The sequence below is a fragment of the Monodelphis domestica genome, chromosome 6 (assembly GCF_027887165.1).
Source record: "Monodelphis domestica isolate mMonDom1 chromosome 6, mMonDom1.pri, whole genome shotgun sequence".
NCBI classification, from domain to species: domain Eukaryota; kingdom Metazoa; phylum Chordata; class Mammalia; order Didelphimorphia; family Didelphidae; genus Monodelphis; species Monodelphis domestica.
The window spans coordinates 137396335-137423697 of NC_077232.1; the positions used below are offsets into that span (position 1 = coordinate 137396335).

Sequence of the window (27363 nt, forward strand, 5' to 3'; positions counted from 1 at the left end):
TGAGATAAGCAAAAGGGAGACTATAGAGAGAAAAGAATAGGCTCCAGAACAAAACCAAAGTTATAACTATGTTTCAGGAGTAAGACATGAATGAGAAATGGGCAAAAGAGAATGAGAAGGTAAAGGCAGATAAGTAGGAAGAAAACCACCATAGAGAACTATGTCATGGAAATCAATGAAAACAGTGTCCTGGAAGAGAGGTAGACTAATATCAGATTAATAGAGAATGAACAAAGCTGTGAAACATCATGAAGAGAAAAGGCCATCAGATTTAGCAATAAAGAGATCATTGGCAAACTTTGAGAAAGCAACCACAGTGGAAGGGTGAGCTTGGAAAGTGGATTGCAAGGTATTTAAGAGTGGGGCAAAGAAGTAGAAATAGCCAGTGTAGAGGACCATAAGGATTTAGCAATAAAGGGGAGGGGAAAAAAGTAGGATGAAAATATGAAGGTTGGCAGAGGCAAAGGAAAGGTCCTTCAGAATAGGGTTGTTGTTCAGTCCTTTTAGGTGTATCTGACTCTTCATGAACCTCTTTGGGGTTTTCTTGGCAAAGATACTGGAGTGGTTGGCCATTTCCTTCTCAAGCTCATTTTATAGGGGAAGAACTGAGGCAGGTGCCTGAAACTGGATTTGAACTACTCATGAAGAGGATTCCTGATTCCAAGCTTAGTTCTCTATCTACTGCACTACTAGGCTGCCAGGGAACAGGTATTATATTTCTTTGCAGCTCTAATGATGACTAGTGCTAGAAGAGGAACCCAGGGAACATTAGATGTTATTGATAATGCTACTTTCATTTGAGCTTACAAGGAAAAGGGGAGAAATGGTACATCTTAGGGAAAGGGCAAAGTAGAAGAACTGAAACTATAAAAAGAAATTCATTTGGTTTTAAATCAAAAGAGAACTCACATTTCTTATAAATATATAACTTTATATATGTATATATTTACAATACATACAGCATGTAAATCAATTGGATTGTGATAACATATAATACTTAATGGACTTGTGATCTTATTGGTGTGAATACTCCCTTCCACAGTGCAGATAGCGACCTATTCATGCCTTCTCATCCTGTCCAATTCTAGTCCATCTCCTCCCACTGAATTTTCTCTTCTGGTCTCATTCAGCATTCTTTAGCCTTCTTCTGGAGCTCCTGGCACAGAAGAGAAGCCATGGGAGTGTAAAAGTTATCATTTCCTCATTCTTGCTATGTGACTCATCCACCTCTTTTTCTGTCACAAATCTCTCTAAAAACATCGAGTACAACTCTTTGGTAACACTATATTGATGCCAACCATGTGCCTCTCCATTGCATCCAGATGACATGTAATATTAATTCTCTGAAGAATGGGTTAATCCATCACTTGCAGCCATGCAATATCACCAAAGTATTGAAGAATGCTTAATAGCATTGAAAATGACCCAAACGATAGTGACTTTTATGACTTTGGCTTGAGATTCTTTCCTCTTTCCATGCCTATTTTCAGAATGAGACTCTGGGCTTCAGGTCTGAGAAAGCATTGAAGAGAGAAGCTTGTAGAGCATTCCTCTATTTCATGGCACCATGTCTATTTCTGTCTGAATCTGAACCTCCATTGTTACCACTGCCACCACTGGCTTCTTCCAACTGACAAAACAATGTTTCCTCCCATAAGTGCAGTCTTTAAACAGTAGTCTCTTTTTACTTTGTAGTTACTATCTGCAAGGCTATTATCATATTTGGAGAGTAAGCCACCTTTTTGGTGCTGTGGTTGCTTCTCAAATAAAAGCCTAGTGTATTTCTGGAATAAACCAAATGAGCTATTTATCCGTGTGCAAAATAACTTAAAAGTTCTGCACAAGGCACCATTTCTTCCTTGTGCTCTGGCACTTGTAGCACCATTTATCTTCCAAAAGGTTCTTCACATTCTGCTAGTTCATCTATTGAGCGCAGCAGCTCTTCAAATGAAGGTCTTCCCTCTGGTTTCTGTATCAAAAGACCAAAAGTAATACTTAGAAACTTAAACTCATTCTAAAACTATTTTATCTGTGCTTGAACTCTTATAAAGTAACATGCTAATAGCAGGTCCCTTACTACCTATAACACTCTTAGATTATTGCAAACTAAATCCCTGCCTCCATCTCTTCCTCTTCTTTAATCTATTCCAAATGCCACAGACTAATCATCCCCAAACACTCTCTCATCATATCATTCATCTACATAAGAACCTATATATGATTCCCTCCTGCCATCCAGGTCAAATCCCCCCCCCCCTCCAATCCATCCTTGTGTACCAAAGCTATCATCTGGGAAATTCCCAAATATTTACTAGTAGATGCTTTAGAATACTAAGAACTAATCTATATATTTGGGGGACTGGAGAGATACTCCAATCCCCCAGTGGCCTACCATGATGCCCACTACACCAGGATTTGTAGATTCCCAGGATGGTATAGGACATCAACCCCAACTTCTTATTTCCTGGACAAAGTCTTGTTCCATGAGGATGGGTGCCCCAAGAGGAGTGAGAATCCTCCTCAGACATGAATTATTCCCAGAGCACCCTGCTGGTTATAAGTATGACTCAGAGGGCAGCTAGGTAGCTCAATGAATAGAGAGACAGGCCTAGAAATGCAAAATCTGGGGTTCAAATCCATCCTCAAACAGTTCCTAGCTATGTGACCCTAGGCAAGTCACTTAATCCCAACTGCCTAGCTCTAACCACTTTTCTGCCTTGGAACCAATACTTAGTATCAATTCTAAGCTAGAAGATATAGGCTTAAAAAAAGGAAAGAAAACGTGTGGCTCAATTCCCTGGATCAACACCCTAACTAGAGAGTGAGGCAATAGTCCTGAATCAAAACTGAGTTAATTGTTTACCTCTTCCACAGGCAGTATAATAAAATGGATATAGAGTGGTAGAAAGATCTTTGACATTTCATAGCTGTGTAACCCTGAACAAATCCCTAGGACTTATCTACTTTTACACCACAGATATTTGGTGGAAAGAGTTCTGAGACCAAGAGGTTGCCTGCTATACATCATAGCCAAACTAATCTTCCCCACTGGTATACAGAGTTGACAGTAAAAACTTGAAACTCACTTGGACAAACTATTAGAAATTACTGCTATATGCCAATAGGATGGCCTAGAAAATGATGGATGTTCCTGTCATCCACCAAATCTCACCCACAACCGAATCTTTCCAGAGAATTAAAACAAATAAAACATACCTCATGCCAACAACTGAGCATCACTTCATAAACGTATCTGGAAGCCAACTTTGGCCGGTAAAGCCTGTGGCCACGGCTAACCATCGTTACCACCTCGAAGTTGGCATTTTTCTCAAAAGGCATTCTCCCTTCAGTAAATATTTCCCACATTAACACACCTAGAAGTTGACACAAATCACCAAGTTACTGTGAAGGTTTCTTCCACAAAATGGTCTTGAAGAAATCTTGCAAAAGGCACTTACCAAAAGACCAGACATCTGACTTGCTGCTAAATCGACAATAATTAAAAACTTCTGGTGGACACCATTTCACTGGAAACTTAGCACCTGAAGAACTTGTATACTGGTCATCCAGGACATATCTAAAATGAATATATTAAGAGATCACACTACACTGTTTGATTCTGAACCACGACGATGCATAACTCTCGTGATTGGCTTTGAGGTGATACTTAAATTATAAATGCATTAAAGAATTTTGCCCATGTTTTATAGAAAATAGCTAGAACACAGAAAAAGAACACCATAATAAAAATTGGAAGGTCCAAGTCTAAAGATTCTAACTCAGGAGCAGCTAGGTGGCTCAGTAAATCAAGAACCAGGCTAGAAATGGGAGGAACTGGGTTCAAAACTAGCCTCAGATACTTCTTAGCTATGAGAACCTGGGCAAATTACTTAACCCCCATTGCCTAGCCCTTACTACTCTTCTGCCTTTGAATCAATACATAGCACTGAATCTAAAATGGAAGGTAAGGGTTTTTTAAAAATTAAATTTAAAATTTTTTAAAAGACTCAAGTCTCAGTTCTGCTACTAATAGTCAATCTTTGGCAGATAAATTATATCAAGATTTTTTGAGACTGAATTTCCTTATTTATAAAATGAGAAGATTATAATAGGTGATCTCTCCAGGTCTAAGATTCTATTATTATAATGCTAGGCTAACATACACCTCCAAGAAGGTACAATGAAGACATAACCTCTTAAGCCATTTCTGTGAAATGTGTGAATTTTCTGTGTGAATTCTGTGAAAATAACTTATTGTAATGAGGCATGAAGGAGAAAGGATTGTGAAGCCTCTAATGAGCTATACCACCACCTAGTGGTTCAGGGTGGTTAGCTCTATGAGGAAGAGTCCTAATCAAAGGACTTTTATAAGTACAATTAGGAACCTCCTGTGGTACCTGGGAAGGCACTTGCTCTCTGAAGACACTTATGATTACTGATTCTACCAAATAACTAGTAGGATTCCTTTATTCTTCCTGATGCCCTCTCCATCACATGTTCATAGCAGTTGTTCCAAATCTTCATTTCTCTGTCTCCCATAGGACCTCCCCTCATATTTGAATGAAAAAAATAAGAGTTCAATGGATAACTCGGTGGCTCAGTAGATTGAGAGCCAAGCTTGGAGATGGGAGGTCCTGGTTTCAAATATGGCCTCAGACACTTCCTAACTATGTGACCTTAGGCAAGTCACTCAACCCCCATTACCTAGCTCTTATTGTTCTTTTGCCCTGGAACCAATACACAGTATTGATTCTAAGAGAGAAAGTAAGAAAAAATAAGAGTTCATCCATTATGAGGTCCCTCTTTTCTACTTCAGATCCCTTCCAAAAAATCCTTCAAGTCCTCCTCTAATTTCTCCTTCTCTGCTCTAGCCTTTGATGAAGAGAGAGTCTTTCATCTCATTTAACGCCAATTCCTCTCCAATCTTTTCATAAAATTTTGTTTTTAGTTTATTTTTCAGTTACACATAGAAGTAATTTTTACAATAGTTTTTTTTTTTACATTTTAGAATTCAAGTTTTCTTCCTTCCCACCCTTCACCCCTTTCCCCTTTTTTGAGGCAATATATAGTCTGATAAAGGTTATACCCATACTTTCATGTGATATATATTTACATGTTGCTCATCTCATGATAGAAGTCATGTCTTATCCATACAATAGAAATCTCATAAAAGAAACGTAGTGGGAGATGACATGTTTTTATCTGTACTCAGACTCTAACAGTTCCTTCTTTGACTGGGGAGAGCATTTTCATCATGAGTCCCTTGTAGTTATGTTGGAGACTTGCTTTGCTGATAAAGGTTTAGTCCTTCACAGTTCATCAATGAATAGTATTTCTGCTCTTACGTATAAATTGCTCACCTGGTTCTGCTGATCTCTAAGTACTCTTTAAACTAACTAACCCCTTCAGTTTCTTCTTCACAAGATTGCCAGCTTATCCATCCCTCTCCATCTTACCCATCTCTAATCTTTCCTTATTTACTAGCTCTTTGCCTACAGACACATCAACTTCTTTCCCATCCTTTAAAAATGTTTACTTCACCTTTTTGTCCCCTCAAGTTATAGGACTCACACAGTCTCTGTCTCTCTGTCTGTCCATCTTTCTCTCAAGTTACCTTATCTGATCCTGATAATAATGCTATTTTTTAAAAGTGGCAGAAGTTATAATTTTACCTTGCAGATGAGGAAATTGAGAGTGAATACTTTGCCCCAAAATTCAGTTAACAATTCAGCAAAACAAGGACAAAGAGAGGTCTTCTGATTCCAAGTGAAACTAATCGTAATCATAACAGTGATCGCATTTATATAGTGTTTAAGTTTTGTAAAATATTTATAAGTTAACTCATTTGATCCATACTCCAGTGTTCTTTCTGCCCAATACCACAGTTAAGTGCATTTTGTATTTCCAAGTTAAAAGACCTTCCCAGATTTCATTTAGGGAAAACGTATAGAAAATATTCATGCAAACTCACTCCTACCTTGCCATTCCAAAGTCAGACACTTTCACAACTCCTGATTCATTCACTAAACAATTCCTGGCAGCCTACAAAACAAAAGTATGATGTGATATTAGTTATAAAAAACCTTTATGGTAAAAACTCATCATTTCAACTGTACTTGGTGTAGCCCAGTCAAATTTTGCCAAGAAGGATTACATGATAAACTTTTGCCATAATAGTGACAGAACTGCATCTGATGAGGAACATTCCCTTGTAAATCACATGCAGAATTTGACTTCCTTAGTTCATCACCTTCCTCATTTTTCAATATCTATCATAGAGCTGATGTAACTGTGAAATCTGCTGCTAAAAATGCTCCAGTGCATGAACTTATCAACTAGAGAATCTGGTGATCTAGAAAAAGCTTATGTAGACTCAGAAATACAAAAATGGAAGGAGAAGTTTGGAGCAAGAAAAGAACATGGTATATGGGTAGCAGATACTGGAAAACACTGTTACCAAAAGACCTGTATACCAATTTGTGTCAAGCTATTCACACAAAAGGTCATTTTGGTACTCAAACTGTAACTGACACCATAAAGAGACAACAGATTTCTCCTGGAATAAATACTGTAGTAAATAAGACCTGTTCAATCTGTTCTGTTTGCCAAAAATTAAATCAAGGGACATTCAGACAGAAAGGTTTAGGTGGTAGACCTTTAGTATATTGTCCATTTGAGAGTCTGCAAATTGATTACATCGGCATGCAAAAAGCTGGAAAATACAAGTTTTGCTTGGTAAATGTTGACAGATTGATCAAATGACCTTGAAGATTTTCCATCAAATGCAAATACAGCTAGCTTTATGGTGAAAATGTTGATTAAAGAAATTATACCTAGATTTGGAGTACCACTAACCATAGACTTTGATAAGGGATCTTATTTCACCCAAAACATCCTGAAAAGAGTTTATGAGAATCTAGGAACAACACCAAAATATCATGTTCCTTATCACCCACAAAGTTCAGGTCAAGTGAAGCACATAAATAGGGAACTAGAGACTATGGTGGGGAAGACCTGTGCTGAAACTCATCTCAAATGGCCAGAGATTCTTCCCATAGCTTTGTTTTACCTACATATGAGACCAAGAGCAGATTTACATATATCAACCGATGAAATGCTCTTTGGACATGCTCCACTACAGGCAAAAACTTGTAAGAGAGTCTATACATCTCTCTTAGTAGGAGATGGTCAACTTGCTTCTTTTAAGTGCTTTACAACAAAGACTCAAAGAATTGCATGATATGGGAGTATTAATTCAAATTGGTCCTTTGGATTATTCTCTTCATAATTACAAACCAGGAGATGTGGTATATGTAAAAAATTTTGCTAAAACATCAGCTACACAAGAGAGTTGGTTAAGTCTTTACACTGTTGTGTTAGTTTCTCCATCTTCAGTAAAATTTTGGGTAGAGATTCATGAGATCATTGTTCACTTATAAAATTAGTACATGGTATTAATAATGAAAATGTACAAATAAATGAAGGAGAAAATGAAGAAGAGATTGCAGAAGTTAGAATCATCAGTCAAATTGAATCTGCAGTCAAAACGATCAATAAGAAGAGGACCATTCCTGTAGAAGGGGATAGAAGAGGACAATGCAGATGAAGAGAAGAATTCAGGAATTCATGGACATTGTTAAAGACTGAAAACTTATAAATTTAAAGACTTTGGGAAATTTGCAATGAACAGGATAATTGGACTAATGAATTAATACTTTGGGGTAATGTATTATAGCACAAAATAACAGCACATATTCACACACAAACACAAATATATTTACTATTATGGAATTGCAGAAGAAGATTCTTCAAGTAAGAGAAGATGAAAAGAGAAGGAAAGATCTGAAGTAGTATTAAGTATATATTGCATGCAACAGTAACATAACACTAACATAATAGTAATACTGACATTACACTAGCAAAACAACATAACATAGCAAAAGTAACAACATATCAAAATAAACACAAAACATAAAAATGGTTAGGTTACATTGAATCACTACTTAAAATGAGTGAAACAATGTATAGTTAGGGTACTAACATTATTATAATTAGCTATAGATAAGTTAGTTACTAACAAAATGTAGTTACATACTTAGACTTAGTTTAAGTATAGAAATCTAGTTAGAAGAATTTTGAAGATAGGGATTAGTTAGGTAGGATTAAGTAGATAAGATAAGAAAATTAGATACTGACTTGTAATACATCATACATTACACAGCACAAATCACATGACATCACACATCAAACAAAAGTGTAAATACATATGTAAATATATATAAATAGCATGTATTAACAGGACTGAAGAGTAATTGCATTGTAGTGCATGTGTATGTATACATGTAACATGTATGTAGCGTGTGTGCATATTAAGTGTTCCGATGTATGGCATGTGTGTATGTGTTGTATTGTATACTATATCTATGTGTGGATTATGTACATAGCTCACTTATAACTATTGTTACATGTATTTGCATAAGTGAGTTTAATATTTGGTTTGATTTTCAGTGTAAAATTTATGCAATGTTGTGTTTATTGTAATTTTCAAATTTTTTTCTCTAAGATGTTAATGTACTGCAATAGTAGTTCAGTGTTCTGTATTAGCTGATAAGACTTTATTTTGTATTTTGAGTTTGATGTTTGCAGGGAAGTTATGTTCATCTTTTGTTCTGATGTTATTTGCTTGTTTTGCTTTTGCTTCTGTTTCACATTTGTACTTGTTCGTTATTTAATTCCTTTTCCTTTTTCCTTGTTAAATTCCCTAGAATAGGTTAGTATTAGTTAGATTAAGATAGTTGAGTGTAGGTTGTTTGTTATTTGGGGTAGATTTCTTAGTTTAGGTAATTGGTAAGTATTTCAGATTGTGCACAAATGCCAAAATAGTGTTTTCAACACAATTTGGGCTTTGTGAAAAGGGGAGAATGTAGTAAGCAAAGGAATATTGCAAAATGATTCTGCAAAATGAAATGTATTTGATTGACAGGGACTCTAAGGTCCTAACTGAAAAAAAAAAACAGACTTATGGGGAAGTTTGGAGGTAGCTGTGATTTCCATCTTTCTACAAAATTTCTGGGCCTTTGTGAGATACCAGCTTGAGAAAACAACTTCTTGAACTGGCAGCTGGCAGCTGAATAAAAGATCAAAGAAGAATCATCACTTCTCTGCTTTACTCTGGGCTTTACCTCTGGGATCTTGGCTCATTTACTGGACTCAGTTGTGAGGCTTAGCCTAGATAAGTTAGCCATTAGGAGATTAATGAGAGAATTTAAGTTTGGGGATAAAATTAACAGCTTTTCCTTCTCCCTTGTTATCCTCCTTCCTCTCCCATTTCCCATCAATAAACTTAAAATATTTAGATATTTCCCTCTTGTCTCTTCCCCTTTAACAATCCAATAATAACACAACCTAGTGCCAGGTCAGTCTGTAAGCTCAGTTTCTTTCCTTACAAAGTTATTCTCATTATATTGTCAGGTACTTCCATTGCTATTATGCCTTGAAATAAAGGTCATTAAGCCTGATTCTCACCTGGGCTAGGTCTATGGGTCTCTATGTATTGAATCTTGGAAGAAGAAAAGCCAAGCTACAGACAAATGGTTCATTCCTTTGCTCACTGTACATCACTGCAAATCACAACATGGAAGAAGCAACCACTCCAGCTCCATGGCAGTTCAATCTAAAGTGCTACATAGAACCAATCTGTATTTAGTCACCATCATGCTTCCAATGTAAGTTTAAATGAGATGTCACTAAAAATTCTTTTCTTTTATATTTATCTGCCCACTTCATGGGCATAATAACATGTAAAGCAGTGGTCATCAAAAGATGTTCTGGGAAGGGAAGATGTGTGGGAAAAACACTTGAGTTGGGAGTCACATCTGGATTTGAATCCCATTTCAGACACTGAGTAGCTGTGTTACCTTGAGACAATCACTTAATCTTTCTAAGTCATAATTCCCTGATCTGTAAAACTGGGGAGGTGATGGATTTAATAAGGCCCCTTCTAGCTCCAAATCTATGATTCTAGGAGTTTCTTGGGTGTGCTGGAAATTTTAGGTGTCATATTATTATAGAAAAAAGGAAATGGATAAACAATTTTGTTTGAATATATATTTTGCTCACCAAGCACAGATAATAAGGTAAATAGCATATTTCCTAAATAAACAAAGCTTGCCTATTGCATATATGTCCTAACCTTAAAAAAACATGATCTGAAACTTGCAAAAAAATAGCATCATTTATGGAAAAACAATTGTGTACTTTAAAGTCTCCATCTACTCCCCTAATATTGCCAACTTAAGCACCCATTGTATAAATTCCTTACAACAAAGAATACCTTATAGTAAGCAAAAAAAGGTTGGAGAATTATTGAGTGAAAGAATAACTGGGGCAGAATATTCAACTTTTCAAATTTCCAGAGAAGGATACTAAAGCTCAGAATGGGTAAATGATCTGCCTAAGATCATAGAGTTAGACAGCCGCATAGTTATTTCCTCTGAACTGGCAATAACAACTTGAACTTCAAGTGGAAAAAAAAAAGGCTTACAAAGTTCATCTCAGTTAAAAGAACTGAACGTAAGTACAGAGTATTTGACCATCTTTATTTTCTTTAAAAAACATTTTTATATCTTTTGTTCATTCCCGAGTTATATGCTTTCCCCATCTATCCCACTCTTTGGTAGAGGAAGGAAGGAAGGAAAGGAAAGGAAAGGAAAGGAAAGGAAAGGAAAGGAAAGGAAAGGAAAGGAAAGGAAAGGAAAGGAAAGGAAAGGAAAGGAAAGGAAAGGAAAGGAAAGGAAAGGAAAGGAAAGGAAAGGAAAGGAAAGGAAAGGAAAGGAAAGGAAAGGAAAGGAAAGGAAAAGAGGGAGGGAGGAAGGGAGGAAGGAAGAAAGGGAAGAAGGGAAGGGAGAATTCAATAAATATTTGACAAATGGAATGGTTTTTTCTCCTTATCTCTATCTCCTTTTTTTTTTTTGCTAATTTCGTTTTTTTTTTTTAATTTTTATTTGGTCATTTCCAAACATTATTCATTGGAAACAAAGATCATTTTCTTTTCTTCCCTCCTCTCTCTCCCACCACCTCTCCCATAGCCCACGCGCAATTCCACTGGGTATCCCATGTGTTCTTGATTCAAACCCCTTTCCATGTTGTTGGTATTTGCATTAGTGTTCATTTAGAGTCTCTCCTCAGTCATATCCTCTCCACCCCTATAGTCAAACAGTTGCTTTTCATCGGTATTTTTACTCCCACAGTTTATCTTTATCTCCTTATTTCTAAGGTACCAAGAAGGGACAGTTCTTTCTGTTACTAAGTTACTCCCTGTCTAGACATCTGTAGTTTGCAAAATATACTTTTTTGTTTTTCATTAAGTTATGAACTTCAAAAGAGGAAGAACATTAGTTCAAAAGATGAAACATATTAACCAGATGAGAGCTTCATTTAAACTGATTATGGATCCAGCAAAAGTTGACATCAATCTCTAAATAGGATCAAATATCAGCAAGACAAGTGAAGTTCTAGAATAAACAGAAAGTTCTAGTTCAGAGATCACAATATCCTTATCCCTGAGAGTCAGGAGGAAGACTATGTAAGTCCTGTGAAGAAAAATTAAAGAATAAGAGAAAGAACCTGTAGTAATAGGTAAAGTATAAGGAGAAAAGGAATGAGAAGACAAGAAAGGAAGGAGAGAGGGAAGGAGAGGGCACGAGTTATTAACTTGGGGTTAAGAGACTCCTAATGGGTCCATGGACAGATTTTAAGGAATCTGTGAACTTGGATAGGAAAAAGTTACATCTTTATGGCAATAGTTATTTCTTTTGTAATCCTAGGCATAGTTTGTACATTTAAAAACATTAATCTGAGAAAGGGTCCATAAGTTTCAGCAAATTGCCCTGACCCAAAAAAGTATGAGATCTCCCAAGACAGAGAAATGTGGTCAGGAGGGGAAGAGTGAGCAAGAGACAGTGAAAATAAAACTATGAAGTGCAGTGGTAGCATGTGTCTCAATAACTGCCTTAGAGGCACTGAGTGGCACCTGTACATTGGCTATCTACAAGTTCATAAAAATACAAGTGAAACTTTCTCTGAATTTTTTTTAGGAAAAAATAACCCTTCATGTGTTTCACAAGATTTAGAAAGTAGAAGGGCACAATGCAGAACTTCTTAAAGCCTCTCCTAGTTCTGAATCCATAACTCAGAGAACTTTGTTTTCAAAGTAGTTGGTATATAAAATTTAAAAATAGAGATGTAAAACAGGAGAAAAAAGAGTGATCAATCAAGTTAGACCATTAAGATAGTACTGCCTTGAAAGACTTAAGAACTCTGATCAATTCAATGACCAACCATAACTTCAGTAGATGAAGCATGATACTCATGTGGATTTTTGGATGTGGCCAGTGTAGAAATTTGTCCCTGACTATGCATATTTGATACAAGGGATTTTGATTTTTTTTAATAGTTGGAGAGGGGTGGATAGAAAAGAGAAAGACAAAAGAGGGTTACTGAACTACTTTGTTAAATGCCCAGAAAAGAGAGAAAACCAAAAAGAATCATTCAAAAGACAAGCAAGGCACTTTGAAAGTTACATATTGAATTGATCATGTAAAAAGAAAAACAAGCTGTACATAATAGAAGTATGATGTTCCATATACAATCTTCTTTTTATGTCCTACTAAGTATATGCCTACTTTATTTGGTATTTGTTGAATTCAGAATAAAAATTAGAGTTTTTAAGTTTAAAAAAAAACCATACCACTACCCACAACTCTTTCTAGTGTATCATTCCCTAAAAAGCCCTTGTAGAACTAAGACCCTTCTAGTTTCACCAACAATTCTGAATCCTAAGTTGTAAGCTGCAAAGGTCTTAAATAAGTTTAGCAATGGATACCATGAATGGTGGCTAAGGATCAGCCTCGCTAAGTATAGAGATACCAATGAACAGAAAGTTTGGTTGAGAAACTGACAGATTACCAGATCTCTGTGGATGAAACTGTTCCTCTCCAGGTATTCCATTCCTTCACATACATCTTGACACATGCTTAGGAGAATATCTCTACTGAAATGACCGTGTCTTTGTCGAAGGAAATTCAGAAGACAACCACATTCCATGAACTCCGTAACAATGTAAATAGGTCTCTGCTGGGTGCACACACCATAAAGTTGAACTAATTTGGGGTGAGTCAGCTTCCTAGAAAGGCAAAAATCACAAATTCATTGCAGAAAAATTCTTCTGCCCCAACAGACAAAGGGTCTGTTTTTGTACATGCAGCCAAGCCAAAAGAAAAGGTCGAGACTCACATCATCACTTTGGCCTCTTCAATGAAGTCTTCCTCGCACATTGCACCTTCTCGAATAGCTTTGATTGCCACCTTATATTGGGCCCGCCATTTGCCAAGCCTGACTACCCCAAAGAGTCCACTTCCCAATTCCCTCATAAAGGTCAGCTCTGAGGGGTTTATCTCCCACTTTTCTGCATGGAAAAAGGAAGAAAATATTAAAATTTGAGGACTGTAATATGGAATCATTGTGGGCAAAATGGAAATAGAGGATCATAGATGCAGAGCCAAAAAGGATTGTAGGAGCCAAAGAGCACAACCTCACTACTTTAAAGATGAAGCCATTGAGACTGTGAGGTCAGGCAGGGTCACACAGTAGGAAAAGGATTTGAGGCAGAAATTGAACTCAGATCTTCTAGATTCCATGCTAAACACTATATCCCTTATACCATATATATAAATTCTGAATAAACACAAATACTTCCACATCATGTCAGGCAACTGCTAATTTAGCCAAACAAAATAGCATCCTTTGTTCAGATTTCCTGCTGCCAGACACTGTAGACAATGACTCTACTTCTATATGGTGCAATATTAGTACATGTATAAACTGAAAACAGACCAGATGTTGCTGTTAGGCATAGCAGAATTGCTTTGGAATGATAAAAGCTAGGCAGTGCAGTGGGTAGAACATTTGGACCTAGTGTCAGGAAGAAATTAATTCAAATCCAGTCTTAGATGGTTACTGTTTGACTCAAGGGAAGACAGTTATCTTTTTCTGCCTTAGTTCTTCTATCTATAAAATGGGGATAATAATAGCACCTACTGTTTAGGATTGTTGTGAGGATAAAAATAAGGTAATATTTTTAAGTGCTTTTCAATCCTTAAATAAATGCTACCTATATTATTATTAACATCAATGCTTTAACAAATGATTGAATTGTCTTCCTCCCACTATTTCTTTCAGGGTTCATTCAGTTTCTCTCCCTTTAAAAAAAAGCAAACCAAATGAACATGTCTCATATGTCATCCAAATAATATAAAAATAGGAACATTTCATTTACTTCAAAAATCACTGATTAGGCACCTACTATGTATAGCTAAGAAGTGCAGTGGAGAGAGCACTGGTCTTGGAGTCAGGGAACCTTGAGTTCAAATCCAGCCTCAGACATTTACTGTGTGATCCTAGTCAAGAGACTTAAAATCCTATTTGCCTAAGTTGCTCATCTGCAAAGTGGGGACACACTAGAAAAAGAATGGCAAACCATTCCAGTTTCTTTGCAAGGAAAAACCCAGGGACAAAAAAGTCCATGGAGTCATAGAGTCAGACACAAACAAACAGTCAAAAAACAAAAATATACAGGGCAGGGGCAGCTGGGTGGCTCAGTGGATTGAGAGCCAGGCCCAGAGATGGGAGGTCTTTGGTTCAAATCTAGCCTCAGACACGTCCTAGTTGTGTGACCCTGGGCAAGTCACTTGACTCCCATTGTCTAGCCCTTACCACTCTTCTGTCTTAGAACCAATAGACAGTATTGATTCTAATACGGAAGGTAAGGGTTTAAAAAAAATTTTTTTTTAAATATACAGGGCACTGAACTAAGTGCTAGGGACATGTGGGACATGAAAAATGATAGTCTCTCTTCTCAAAAGGCTTCTAATCAAGTTGACAAACTTATTTAATAGCATTTTCCTCATATACCTATTAATAAATAATATAATGATGAGAATCTAAACACTATATTAATTTATATAAAGCCTAATGATACTAACATTTAATATTCTCTAGGATGAAAATTTTCCTATAAAATTAAAAAATGTTTAAATATAATATAAAAAAATATTGCTTGCAATAGCAAATTCACATCTATAAACTGAATTAATATTAGCAAGAATAACATAGTTGTAGGTAAGAATATTTTTAAAAAATTCATGCTCTTTATGTGTCAAAATGTAAACTTCAGTCTCACTATTTAGAATTACTTATAACCTTAAATCTGTTCTGTGATAAGCTGCCCAAAAGAATTGTAAAGAGAAATATTACCATAGCTGAACCCTGCAGTGGTTGGTGCATTCTTCCCTTTCGCACTTACTGGGTACCGTAGTCTGGTCACAAGCCCTTAAGACAAAAGAAAATATTAAAATAGAACATATACTACTAACCTTTTTTATTACTTTACATTATCACTATAAATTAATCTATTCCATTCATTCATTTATTCACTTAGAGACAATATAATACAATCTTGGACAAAACCAAAGATTTGAGTTTAAGTTGTGACTGCCTGGTTGGTTAAATCACAACTTCTCTGAGCCTTAACTAGCTCATATTTAAATGAGATCAGTATCATTTTCATTCCTCCCACAGAGTCCCACCTCAATGCCTCAAAAAAAAAAAAGTGAAGGTGGCCCTGGATTCTCTAAGGTTAGGCCAGCAAAGTTCACACCGGCTAGACCTACTAAGCTTCAAAGGTTTTGAGGATACATTTAGTAATGGATAATTGTGAATGCTGGCTGAGGACCAACCCAGCTGAATTTGGAGAGAATATACTCATCACCAGAAAGCTGGCCATTGGGTAATAAATTATTTTGGCCCCAGCACTCATGAAGCCATCTATTAAAACATGGAAGTATTGTAATCTAGGTTGCTAAAGACCCCTGCCAAAGGGAGTCCAAAACCCTTAGAAATCTTGACATAATATGTACCCTACTGACTTCTAGAACAGTAGCAAGAGGTAAATGAGATCATGTATAAATGAGTACTTTGTATTCTATAGAGTGCTATATAAATTTGAATGATTTGACAAGCATTCATGAATTATTGGGTATCAGAAGAGTATACAAAAATGCACAAAAAGCAGACAATTTTATCCCCAAACTCAAGGAGTTTATAATATAATCTTATATTCTTATTCACACACACCTCTCCAAGCAATTAAAATCACTTGTTAAACTGTTTGGTTAGGTTTTTGGAGGGAGGAGAATCTATTATAGGTAGACTGCCACTTCAGTCTATGCTAAAAATCACAATATTGACTGTTAACATGGGTTGTGACCTAATATCCTTTTCATATAGGTTTCTCATTTGAGAAAATGCAAATTAAACTCATGGCTAACATCATGGCTATTGGAGGCAGCTGGGTAGCACAGTGGATTGAGAGCCAGGTCCAGAGATGGGAGGTCCTGGGTTCAAATCTGACCTCAGACACTTTCTAGCTGTGTGACCCTGGGCAAGTCACTTGACTCCCATTGACTAGCCCTTACCACTCTTCTGCCTTGGAACCAATACTTAGTGTTGATTCTAAGATGGAAGGTAAGGTTTAAAAAAAAGAATCATGGCTATTAAACATTATATGCCCTGACATATTTTTAATAAAAGGCACAAGAACTTTGTTATATAGTGAATTCTTTTATTCAGACTAAAGGTAATTTAAATAAACATCAGATGTTTTAACCTGCCTCCTGCAACCAAGTAAATAAATGAATAGTTTTCTTTAGGTAAAATCAATGAAACTGATATAAGCATAACAAAAAAGAGATGAAAGCATACCCCCCAAAAATAGCAAAAAAGAAAAAGAGAGCAGAAATGAAAGCTGAAAGGTGAGGAGTTATTTTTTTTTAATCTGTGATTAAATGCCTCTCATCCAAGAATCACAAATAGCAACAACGTGGCTTCAGTTATAAAACAAAAGATAGTCTTTCCTGTTAACCATTAGGTAGACCGATCTGTCACATCAATAGCATATTCAAATACAAAAGCTAGCAATCCATATAAGTTCTCATATGGAATCCCAATAAGAAAACAGGTTACAAATTTTAAATATTAAGAGGAAATAAAGTATTGAAGAAGCTCAACTCAACAAACATTTATTAAGGAATCACTGTACACTGAATATTTTGATAGTCATGGAAGGGGATATCCAGTTCAGGTAAGTCTGGTGCCAACTTTTATAGATCTTCATATCTCAGCCTGCCATGTAAACACTGGCACCCAAGTCTCCAGACACCGTTAGCTTGTACCCTTCAAACTGGGCTACTGTGAATGAGCTGGCACATCCTAGAACTAGTCTAGATTTCAAAAATATAGACCAAGGGCTGCTAGTACTTCATAAGCACAAGAAGAACACCAATTAGAGGCTCAATTAAATAATGGAAGCCTAGGCTATGCCAAAATGCCAAATGATTTGTTGTATCATATGTATATGTTTGTGAATCCACATATTATAAACATTAGAAGTATTTTTAGTATTTTGGGAGTAAAGATTCTCATCTTATTAATGCAATTTTATTTCCTTAGAATTTACATTTAATTTAATTAGATATTAAATTAATGAGAGAAGAATTTTCCATCTGTGAAAAAATGCTTAATAAACAATTATTATATGCCAACCCTTCTGAACACTGGAAATATAGATAAATAAGTCCTTGCTCTCAAAGAGTTCACAGTCTAATAGAACAAAAATAACACATAAAGGAGGATTCAGATGCCAGGCAGATGGAAAAGTCCAACAATTCTTAGGGTACAGTGACAAGGAAGATGGAATGGATCTTCTTTAGTATTATTTCTACTGATAAAACTATATCCATTTCTGATACCGAACCATCTGACGATGAAAAGTCCTTTTGACAAGATCAAAATAACTAAAGAATGTCTTTGCTCTGGAAGACAGGCAGTTGTAATTCACTTTTACTACTTGTCAGTCCCATTTTCAAAGAATGATCTTTCCATTCTTTCTTCTTACCTAAATTAGCCTTTTCCTTAGAGGAGATAAAATATTATTTCATTTGGACAAGGTTTTTAATGCTTGCTATGTACTATCCATAAAGAAAGGATTTCCTAAATCAATAAATAGTGCAAAGAAACTGCCAACGAAACTTTGTTAAGGGAACCAAACTCAACCAAAAAATATTGATGGCTTGCCCCTAAAATAAGTATTTTAATATATGAATTGCATTATGCAGATATTCATGCTAATTATACACCATTTGCAACTATTCTTTTTTTTTTTAAGTCTCACTTTCTATCTTGGAATTAATAGTATTGATTCTAAGATGGAAGAATGGTAAGGACTAGACAATTAGGGTTAAATGACTTGCCCAAAGTCACATAGCTAGGAAGTATCCCAGACCAGAGTTTCAAATCTATTCTTTAAAGTAGGCTTAACTAAAGAATATAAAGGAAATAAAGGAAAACCTGAGTGATACAACTAATTAAATAATGAATAATATAAAATAAGAGACTAAATTAAAGAGGGAAGCTATTAGAGTAATTCACTGTCCTAACAGATCAAGATAGTTTTTTTTAAGGATTTAGTAGCATTTCCTAGCATTATATATTTAAACATATAAGATATTCTATACACAATGATGGCATTTACATAGAAAAACATTTTGAAAGTTAAAGCTATTTTAAATGTTATAATTACACTTTACATTTAGTTACAAAACTGTATTTTCTGAAAGATTAGCCCTAAAACTTGATCATATAATTAATTAAAATAATTTTTTACACTTTTACTCCAAAATAATTTATTGAACATGGCACAACACAAGACCCCTATATACACATAAAGACAAAGAATCTGACTTCCCAATAACTTGAGAACTTTTCCTCTTGATAATGTTTAAAAGTCAGATAGCCTTACCTGCTGCATTGTGCTTATGGTATTCAATAATTTCAGGAATCGAACTAAATGCATGTTTTTCTGCAAGATAGTACTTCTTTGGAGATGTTGTTGTTTCCTTTATGTGATAGTGTCTAAATCCTGATGAACCTTCCCTATAATAAATTTTTTTAAAAAGAATTTATATAGAAAGTAGTATTGACTTACAAATTTTATGATTCATTCTTGAAGCAGCCCATAAAAGAGTTTAATATACATCACAAAGAATACTTGGCTCTTAGACTTAGACAATCATTTGGAATAATTTAAAATAAAATATTGTATAATTGGTAGATAGAGTGAGAGTTCTTCAAAATGTCCTTCAAATATATCCTGATCTGTATCCTGAAAGGTCCAAATTCTATTAACTGCATGCAGGATACCAAAAGTACAAGACTGCTTGACATTTAGGCACACATATAAATGGAGAATACAAGTAGCAATCATTAAGAGTTTTCATCATGAATTGCAGAGCATGCCAAGTTGTAAAAGTAAGCACTCATAATTTGAAGACTATCAACTATAAATAAATAATATAGAAATTATACAGAAAACTCATTTAGAATTGTTTTCTAAACTTATTAACCATGAATATTCAAATACACAAAAAGGAATAAAACATCAAAATTTCTATTTCATATAGACATATTTTAAATCTGTATTAATTTAAAAAAGAAATCAACAAAAATATCCCATCTGATTCCATGTGCTCTTGTGAATTCTTTTTATTGTCTTTATCTTTTTCATATTTTTCTGGTTTTTAAAAAACCTCATTTCAAAGTTAGACTCTATAGTTTCCATTAATTAATTATTTGTTACTAAACTGTCTAGAAATCATAGGAGCAAAATATTGAAATTATTAATTCAGATAATAGAATTAGCTTTAGAAGCAAAATCTTGATTATTATTATATTGGAATAGGAGGTATATATTTGAATCTTATGAATCTAGTAAAAATCTACAAAAGAAATTCAAACTCCAGATAAAGGTTGAATGACTTACCCTCCAAATTTGGTATAAAGGGACACTGTGTACATGCCTGCTTGACTGGAGTCTCTCACTATAAAACCACCTTCTTTATCCTAAAATGGAAACACAAAGCATGTTTTATATGCCATAAATGATCATTTGTACCAAGAAAAATAAAACTGAGAGAATATCTTTTCAATTCCCACATTTTTTTTTCAGTCCCTAAAATGCCATTGCCCCAAGCCTACTCCATTCCTATCTGCTTCCTCTTCTTTTGTTCTCCATATCAAACTGATGGGAAGTCATAAAAGTATTTGGTAAAATGCCTTAACCATTTCCTACAAATGGAAATCCCCATGAAATCAAACATGTTCTGATTTTCTTTAGGTCCTGGCTGGGTGGACAAGTGCAGGTAACTGGCAAAATTTTCATTTTATAATATCTGAGCTTCACTTCCTATATTCTCTCTTTTAACTAATTCAATGTGATTTTATATTCATATGGCACTTTTCAAACTATATTCCTCAATTTTTAGAAAAGCTAATATTTAGTAACACTATTTCCATAGATGGGGGAAATACAGGCACAGTGAGTCAGTGTTCTAGAATACTTAAAAACCAAGAGGGTTGGGATAAACTGCCTGAATATGTGAAGTAAAATTCCCCAGTGACTTCCTAATTGAAGTTGTTGTTCAGTCGTTTTTCAGTTGTGCCTAATTCTTTGGGACCCTACATGGGATTTTCTTGGCAAAGATACTGTACTCATTTGCCATTTATTTTGCTAGATCATTTTAGATATGAGAAAACTAAGGCAAACAGGGTTAAGTGACTTGCCCCGGGTTTCAGAGTTAGTGTATGAAGCCAGATTTGAACTCAGAAAGATGATTCTTCCTGACTCCAGATTCAGCACTCTACCCACTGCATCACTTAGCTGCCTCTAACTGAAGAGTAAGACATGACTCAAAATATTTCTGAACTCCCCCAAACACATCTCCTACCAATAAAAGTCCACTTTGCTTTATAATGACTTTGTTTTAAGATCAAAAAAGAACATCTAATGGCAAACAAGCAGATTTCATTCTTACCCACTTTAATATTCTTATTCATGGAACAATCTCTTACTTCCCTGTGAAGTTCTAGTCATACACTGACTCATCTGGTAATCTTATCAGTAATCAGAGCTTTAATAAAGATAATTTCCAAATCTATACATCCAGGCCCAGGCATCCTATATCTCTAACCACCTTCTGTCCAGCTCTATCTAGATTTCCTCAAAACCTATCTTTACCCCAAACTTTGCTATTTCTATTAAAGGTAGTGACTCACTTTCACAATAGCTATTATTTACTTTATAGCTATTATTCAGTTGCTATTATTTACACTATAGTTAGACTATATAAACATAGAACTAAAAGGAATCTTAGATATCATCAGATCTAACACCTTCAATTCCCAGTTGCAAAAAACTGAAGTCTAGAGGGGTTAATATGTTTTAGGTCAAATATATATATATATATATATATATGTATTTTTTTAAGAAATATTTTTCAGAGCTGATTAATGGGAAAGAACCTATGTCTCCCTGACTCTTTTTTTTTAATCTGCTATGCTATCTTATTTTTAAGTGCATTAGGATAGCCAGAAGATTTATCCTTATATATATATATATATATATATATATATATATAAAATGATGCTATTTGTCACCTCACCAATTATCACTACAATAAAAATGGCACCATATATCATCAATGTAAATCACTTATTTAAAAAAAGAAAATAGTTCCAAAAGGGAGAAAAAGATGTCTCAGTTTAATATTGAACTATGTATAGCAATAACAAGCAAAAAGCAAAATGAAAAAGGAAATAACACACTAGCATCATCATCTACTTCCCTAGTACCTATGGTAAAAACAGTAACTGTATCTATATACCAAGATAACAGTCACTTACTTCACTTTTAAGGAGTTGTTCTGCCTTACTTCTATTCATATTGCGACAATACCATCTAAATAAAAAAAAGAAATGAAAAGGTTTGAAGTTCATTTTTAAGGCACAATACACAATACACAATCTCTGCCTAAAACTCTGAAAATTTTAGCATGATAATGTAATACTAACCATTATTATGTATCTCATTATTCAAGAAAGGATGAGTTTTTTGTTTGTTTGTTTTTTAATTCTGGGGCAAAGAGTTTCTGAAGCGTACAGGCAAATGACCCTCACCCAGATCACTCTCCATAATCTTTTTTCCATTCACCTCTTCCCAACTTGTTGCCTATAGCCCTCCCACAGTCCCTGGAGTCATAAGACTAGAGAAGTAAAGAACCAGAAGCTATCTGGGAAGAATCCATAGTTTTTCATTGCTATTCCAAAGTTCCTAGATATATTGTAAAAAAAAAAAAAACATTTTAACACCACCATCATTATTACCAACCACTATGCAAATATTTTGCACATATCCCTGGGGAGCAACATTTCTATTTAGTCCATGTGGGCTCCCATCTTCATATTTATCAGTGCCACTCCTCCCTCATGCACCCACCTCCAACTTCTTCCAGTTATTTCATTTCCTCTACTGCTACTCATATCACTAAAGGAAAAGCAAAGCACCTAAAGTTTCTTTCCAAACACCTATTTCCCAATTGCACAGAGGCTGTGAGTCTTATTTGAAGTGGCAGGGGGTTAAGAAAACAGAAGCAAAAGAATAACAGACAACTGTAGAAATAATCAGAACAAAAAACAATTAAAAAAACACCCACACAGGCAATAAACAAAAAAGTTCGGAAAGGAACAAAGAGAAAAAAATTGTTACTACCTTGTTAAAATGATTATTTGTTACTAGTGTTGGTACAGACCCATGATTTCATTGAAGTAAAAAACTCCTAGAGGGGAAAATCTCTGTACTCTTGTGGGTTAGCACCTTGTCTACAATGTAAGAGTATTGCCTACACCTGGGACCACAAAAGGTCAATTGATTTGCAGTGGCCACATAGCTACAATATGTCAGAGGCAGAACTTAAATACAGGCCTTCCTGTCATCAAAGAAAGTTCTTTGTATGCTATATTATACCATTTTGTCTTCTCAAGGTAATACGAACTGAAAAATAAAATATTAAAAGAAATAGATGCCAGATTTGTCTTTGCTTCTCCTGGTGCATTGAATTTGTGTTTGCAGACAGGTTTAGAGTAATAATGATGCTGATGATAATTATAGTAACATAATAATAGAAGGAAAATATTAAATGTCCTTCATTATGACACCAGCTCCCTGCAGACCAATGGTACTCTTCTTGCTCTGGTTGTTGCCCAGTACTTTTCTAAGCCTTAGGGATCCCTCTGATGTCATAGAAGTTGAGACTGACTGCTCTAGATGAAGAAGTCATGCTGCCTGTGAAGCAACTACTGGAAGAGTCTCAGGAGTCAGAGAGTTTGGACCATCCCAAGTGACTCATGAAAGGACAATGCTCTAATTATTGAAACAACCTCCTCTAAGCCAAATCTCCAAGCTCTGGCAAGATCCTCTCTCCCGACAACCCCTTCTTTAATACATCATTGAGGGATGGGGGAAGATATATATTGCAGGAACCTACCCTATCAGTGTCAGCCCTATGCATCCTGATTTGAAAGCTGCTAATATATTATACTGATGAACAGTTATGCTAAAAGGAAATGCACTCCTCAAATATCTCATCTGCCATCCTGCCTGAAATTCTACCTTTAGAGATTCATTCCTCTGATTAAAAATTCCAGAAATTTCCTGTTAAAATACAAATACAACTGGATATAAGTATTATGTTATTATCTGTCATTAAGATCATAGAGACCTACACCAACCTCAGAGTCATCCACTGTGGCACATGTGTACTACATGCCCTAAATTTTTCCTCTCCTTCTAGAAAGTTCTTCTCTCTAAAGTTCAAGACTGACTTGAACATGTAAGGGAGCCTTTGCATCCTTTCTTACAAAACAGAATATTTCCCCCAATTTCCCCTTGGGAGTACAAAATTCTTACTGCAGGAGGAGAGAAAAGGGGAGGAGAATAACCAGTGGGTTACTCAGTTCTGAGTCATTGCCCCAAATAAGCAGCAGCCCCTCCCACTTGACACGGACTACTGTGTACCTTAAGAATTCAGGGTACTTGTTTCCAAGATGAGTGCATGGCTGATGTGAGTGTTGGATAATCCTGAATATCCCTGTAATGTACCTTCTCTAAGACTACAAGGGCAAGCACTTCATTTGGACACTTATTACATCTTTAGAGTTGATATGAATTTGCAGCTGTATAGATGAGCACAAACAGCTTAAAGAGAATTAGATTATCAGATCACTTAATCACCTAAGAAGGGCATGGGAGATCTGAATTTCCCTTTTCCTTTTCTTTCTTTTTTGTTTTGAGGAGGGGAAGAAATTGAGGAGAAAAGTTTCAAGGCATTGAGCCATCTCTAGGAGAGGAATCATGTGAGAAATCACAATGCTGTGGTTTCAATTCCCATCAATCTAATCCAGTCAATCTAATCTCACCATGAGACTTGGTTTTTGTTTAAACTTTGACAACTGCATTTAAATATAGCTGGCTTCTTTTATCATCTTGTGTGTTTAATTTTTTTGCATTTAAAAATATTATTCTAAGAATGGGTTTATAAACTTCAGCAGACTGCCAAGGAGGTCTATTGTACAAAAAAAGGTTAAAAACCCCTGTTCTACGTAATGGACTTCTCCATTAGTGGCGGTGTAATGTCCCTGAACAACTTGCAGGGATCCAGGAGAAAAAAACACCATTCATAAGCAAAGGATAAACTATGGGAGTGGAAACACCAAGGAAAAGCAACTGCCTGAATACAGAGGTTGAGGGGACATGACAGAGGAGAGACTCTAAATGAACACTCTAATGCAAATACTATCAACAAAGCAATGGGTTCAAATCAAGAAAACATCTAATGCCCAGTGGACTTACGCGTCGGCTATGGGGGGTGGGGGGGAGGAAAAGAAAATGATCTATGTCTTTAACGAATAATGCTTGGAAATGATCAAATAAAATATATTAAAAAAAAAAAACCCTGTTCTAGACAAATGCATATAATGGGCAAGGCACTGTGTTAAGATAGTTAGAGAGCAGCATATAATGAAGACATTATACACTGGAAGAAAAGATGGCACAGGAAAATGGAGACTAGCAGGAAGTAAAAGATAGCTAATGGTAAACTTAACCTACTTTACAACTTTTCCCAGGGGTGAGACACTGCCCATTGAATCACCCTTTTGCACTCCCAACCCTATTTATTCCTTAGGGTTCTTTCTTGTCCCTTCTTCCCACTGCCCACACATCTTGTGATGACAACCTTGTCCAGCTCAATTCATATCTAGGTATATTAATAAATGTTAATCATTTACATAGGCATCACCCAATTTCCTACTTTGTAGAACAAAGGGATGGAAGGTGCAGAATTGAATTAAAGGACATTCCAACTCTATATCCCTGATAGGAGGAATTGCAAGTGGGCCTGGAGATATAAGGAAAAAGGAAAAAGTATTCTTTGCCCTCAAAGAATGACATTCTATTTTGGGGAAAGGGAGGAACAGATGGAGGCTAATGAGAAGGGGAGATTGTAAACGTTATTAGAGAAAAAGGATAATAACAACTGGTGGAAGAAAGGAGAGGGTCAGGAGAAGTTTTGCAAGTACAAGTGGCACCTGGGCTGAGTCATGAAGGAAGAAACCGATTTTAACTGATAGAGGCAGGGAAGGTATGCCTCATCTCTTCCACATGGCTGGGCCCTGGATATGGAGACAAGAACTTTGCTACTTAGGGTCCTCAGACACCACTAGGTGGAGGCAAATGGCAACCACTAGACCTATTCTTGCTGCTCTATACTAAAAGTAATATGGCTCTTGTCCACTAACCAGTCAAAGAATAGGTTATTTCTAGCCCTGGATAAATTGTAAGCAGGGTAAAGTGAGACCTAGAGACCAAGGCACAGAAAACTAGATGATAGGGTTGCTGTCTGGATTTCCAGGCAAGGTTCCCTTCAAGAACAGGGGCACCAGGAGGCAAAAAGGAGCTCTTTTCCCTGGCCAGAATTGTACATCTTCTTCCCATCCTCCAATTTCTCCTTTGAATTCAAATGTTGTGAATGAATGAATAACATCTCTATTTCCTGGACAGCCACTAAAGGATTCTTGGCACCAACTTCTACACACAGCAAGCTCAGTGAATCATATGTAGAATAAGGGCATGGAAGACAGCAGCAAATGCCCTATTTTAGCTTATGTAAATTCATTTAGTCATGATAATGGACCTTGGACTATGAACTAAAGTTCTTGCCTAGAACTAATTGAGTCACAAGGGAGAAAACCTTAGTAGAATCAAGTTCCTAGATGCTGAAGGAAAACCATTGGCCTGTGATGATAGATTTAGAGTAGGAAGAGGCTGCTGAAGTCATCTCATCTCTCATTGTAAAAATAAGGAAACTGCCATCCAGAAAGGCTGACTAGCCCAGGACTATACAAGTTGTTCTGTGGCAAAGCTAGAATTTGAACTTGAATCATCTCACAACAAATTTAGCACTTTTTCAATTACATCATGTTTACTAACACTAAACATTTTCCCACTGCCTCATTGTTAATATAGGGTATCAGGCTTAAAATTTCACTAAGACATTTAGGACATCCTATATAGGGACTCTAAAGTGAAAAAAAAAAGGAGCCTTGGAACTCCTCTACTCTATCTCCTCCCCCATTTGATCAATGAGGAGAGCAAGGTTTTAAAAAGTCAAATGGCTCACCAAGATTCACACAAATAGAATATGACCTATATGTCTCCATGTTCCTCCTACTAGTGTCAGAAATCATTACTTAGACTTCTTGGCCACACCACTTCAAAATGTCAACTCTTGCTATCTTCTATAATGATAATAGTTTGGTTCTTGCTCTCGGGGTACTTATTACAACAGCAGTTACTGCTACTTGCTTTCATGATCTCTATTAGCAATAAAACATCCTAGGACCTTTGCTTAGTTTTTGTTTTCCATTCAAGCAAATGTTAGTAGATGGTGGTAACCAAGAAGGGAATAAAAATACCAGCCCATAAAGTGAGTGAATGAAACTTTGACTGACATAGAGTTGCCAATGTGGTTGCAGCCTGAACCTACATGAATATTGCATTAAAAACAGGCCACTCTGTGCATCAGAAGTACTACATAGTGAGTGGTGGGATGACTTTTCCCCCCAAGAAACTGTTTTAGATCAGCTCCACTATATGCACATATGCCTGTGTTTACATGAACACAGAAAACCTCTAATGAAAGGTTCTACAAGTTTGGCATAAACAATAGCATTTACAAAACCCTTTTCACTAAGCAAGACAGTGCCTGAAGTGACAGGAGGGAAGGAGGAAGAGTGGAAAAAAGTGGGAGAGGAAGAGGCTATTAGAGAAGAGGGAGAGGGAAATGGAAAAGAGGGAGT

At 35.9% G+C, this 27363-nt stretch overlaps 1 protein-coding gene across 4 annotated transcripts in view; it reads right to left on the minus strand.

Moving 5' to 3' along the window:
* Positions 1-910: 910 nt before the first annotated feature.
* TEC (tec protein tyrosine kinase) overlaps positions 911-27363 on the minus strand; it is a 132534-nt gene continuing 106081 nt past the window's right edge. For all 4 annotated transcript variants that reach the window (XM_007496481.3, XM_056802590.1, XM_007496480.2 and 1 more), the window contains 10 exons: positions 21853-21907; positions 19934-20013; positions 18914-19047; positions 15313-15387; positions 13294-13465; positions 12967-13183; positions 5978-6042; positions 3459-3577; positions 3217-3374; positions 911-1969 (listed from right to left, as the gene is read on the minus strand). In XM_007496481.3, coding sequence (XP_007496543.1) covers positions 1886-1969; positions 3217-3374; positions 3459-3577; positions 5978-6042; positions 12967-13183; positions 13294-13465; positions 15313-15387; positions 18914-19047; positions 19934-20013; positions 21853-21907 — 1159 coding nt within the window. In that variant the 3' untranslated portion in view covers positions 911-1885. The remainder of the gene's footprint in view (positions 1970-3216; positions 3375-3458; positions 3578-5977; positions 6043-12966; positions 13184-13293; positions 13466-15312; positions 15388-18913; positions 19048-19933; positions 20014-21852; positions 21908-27363) is intronic.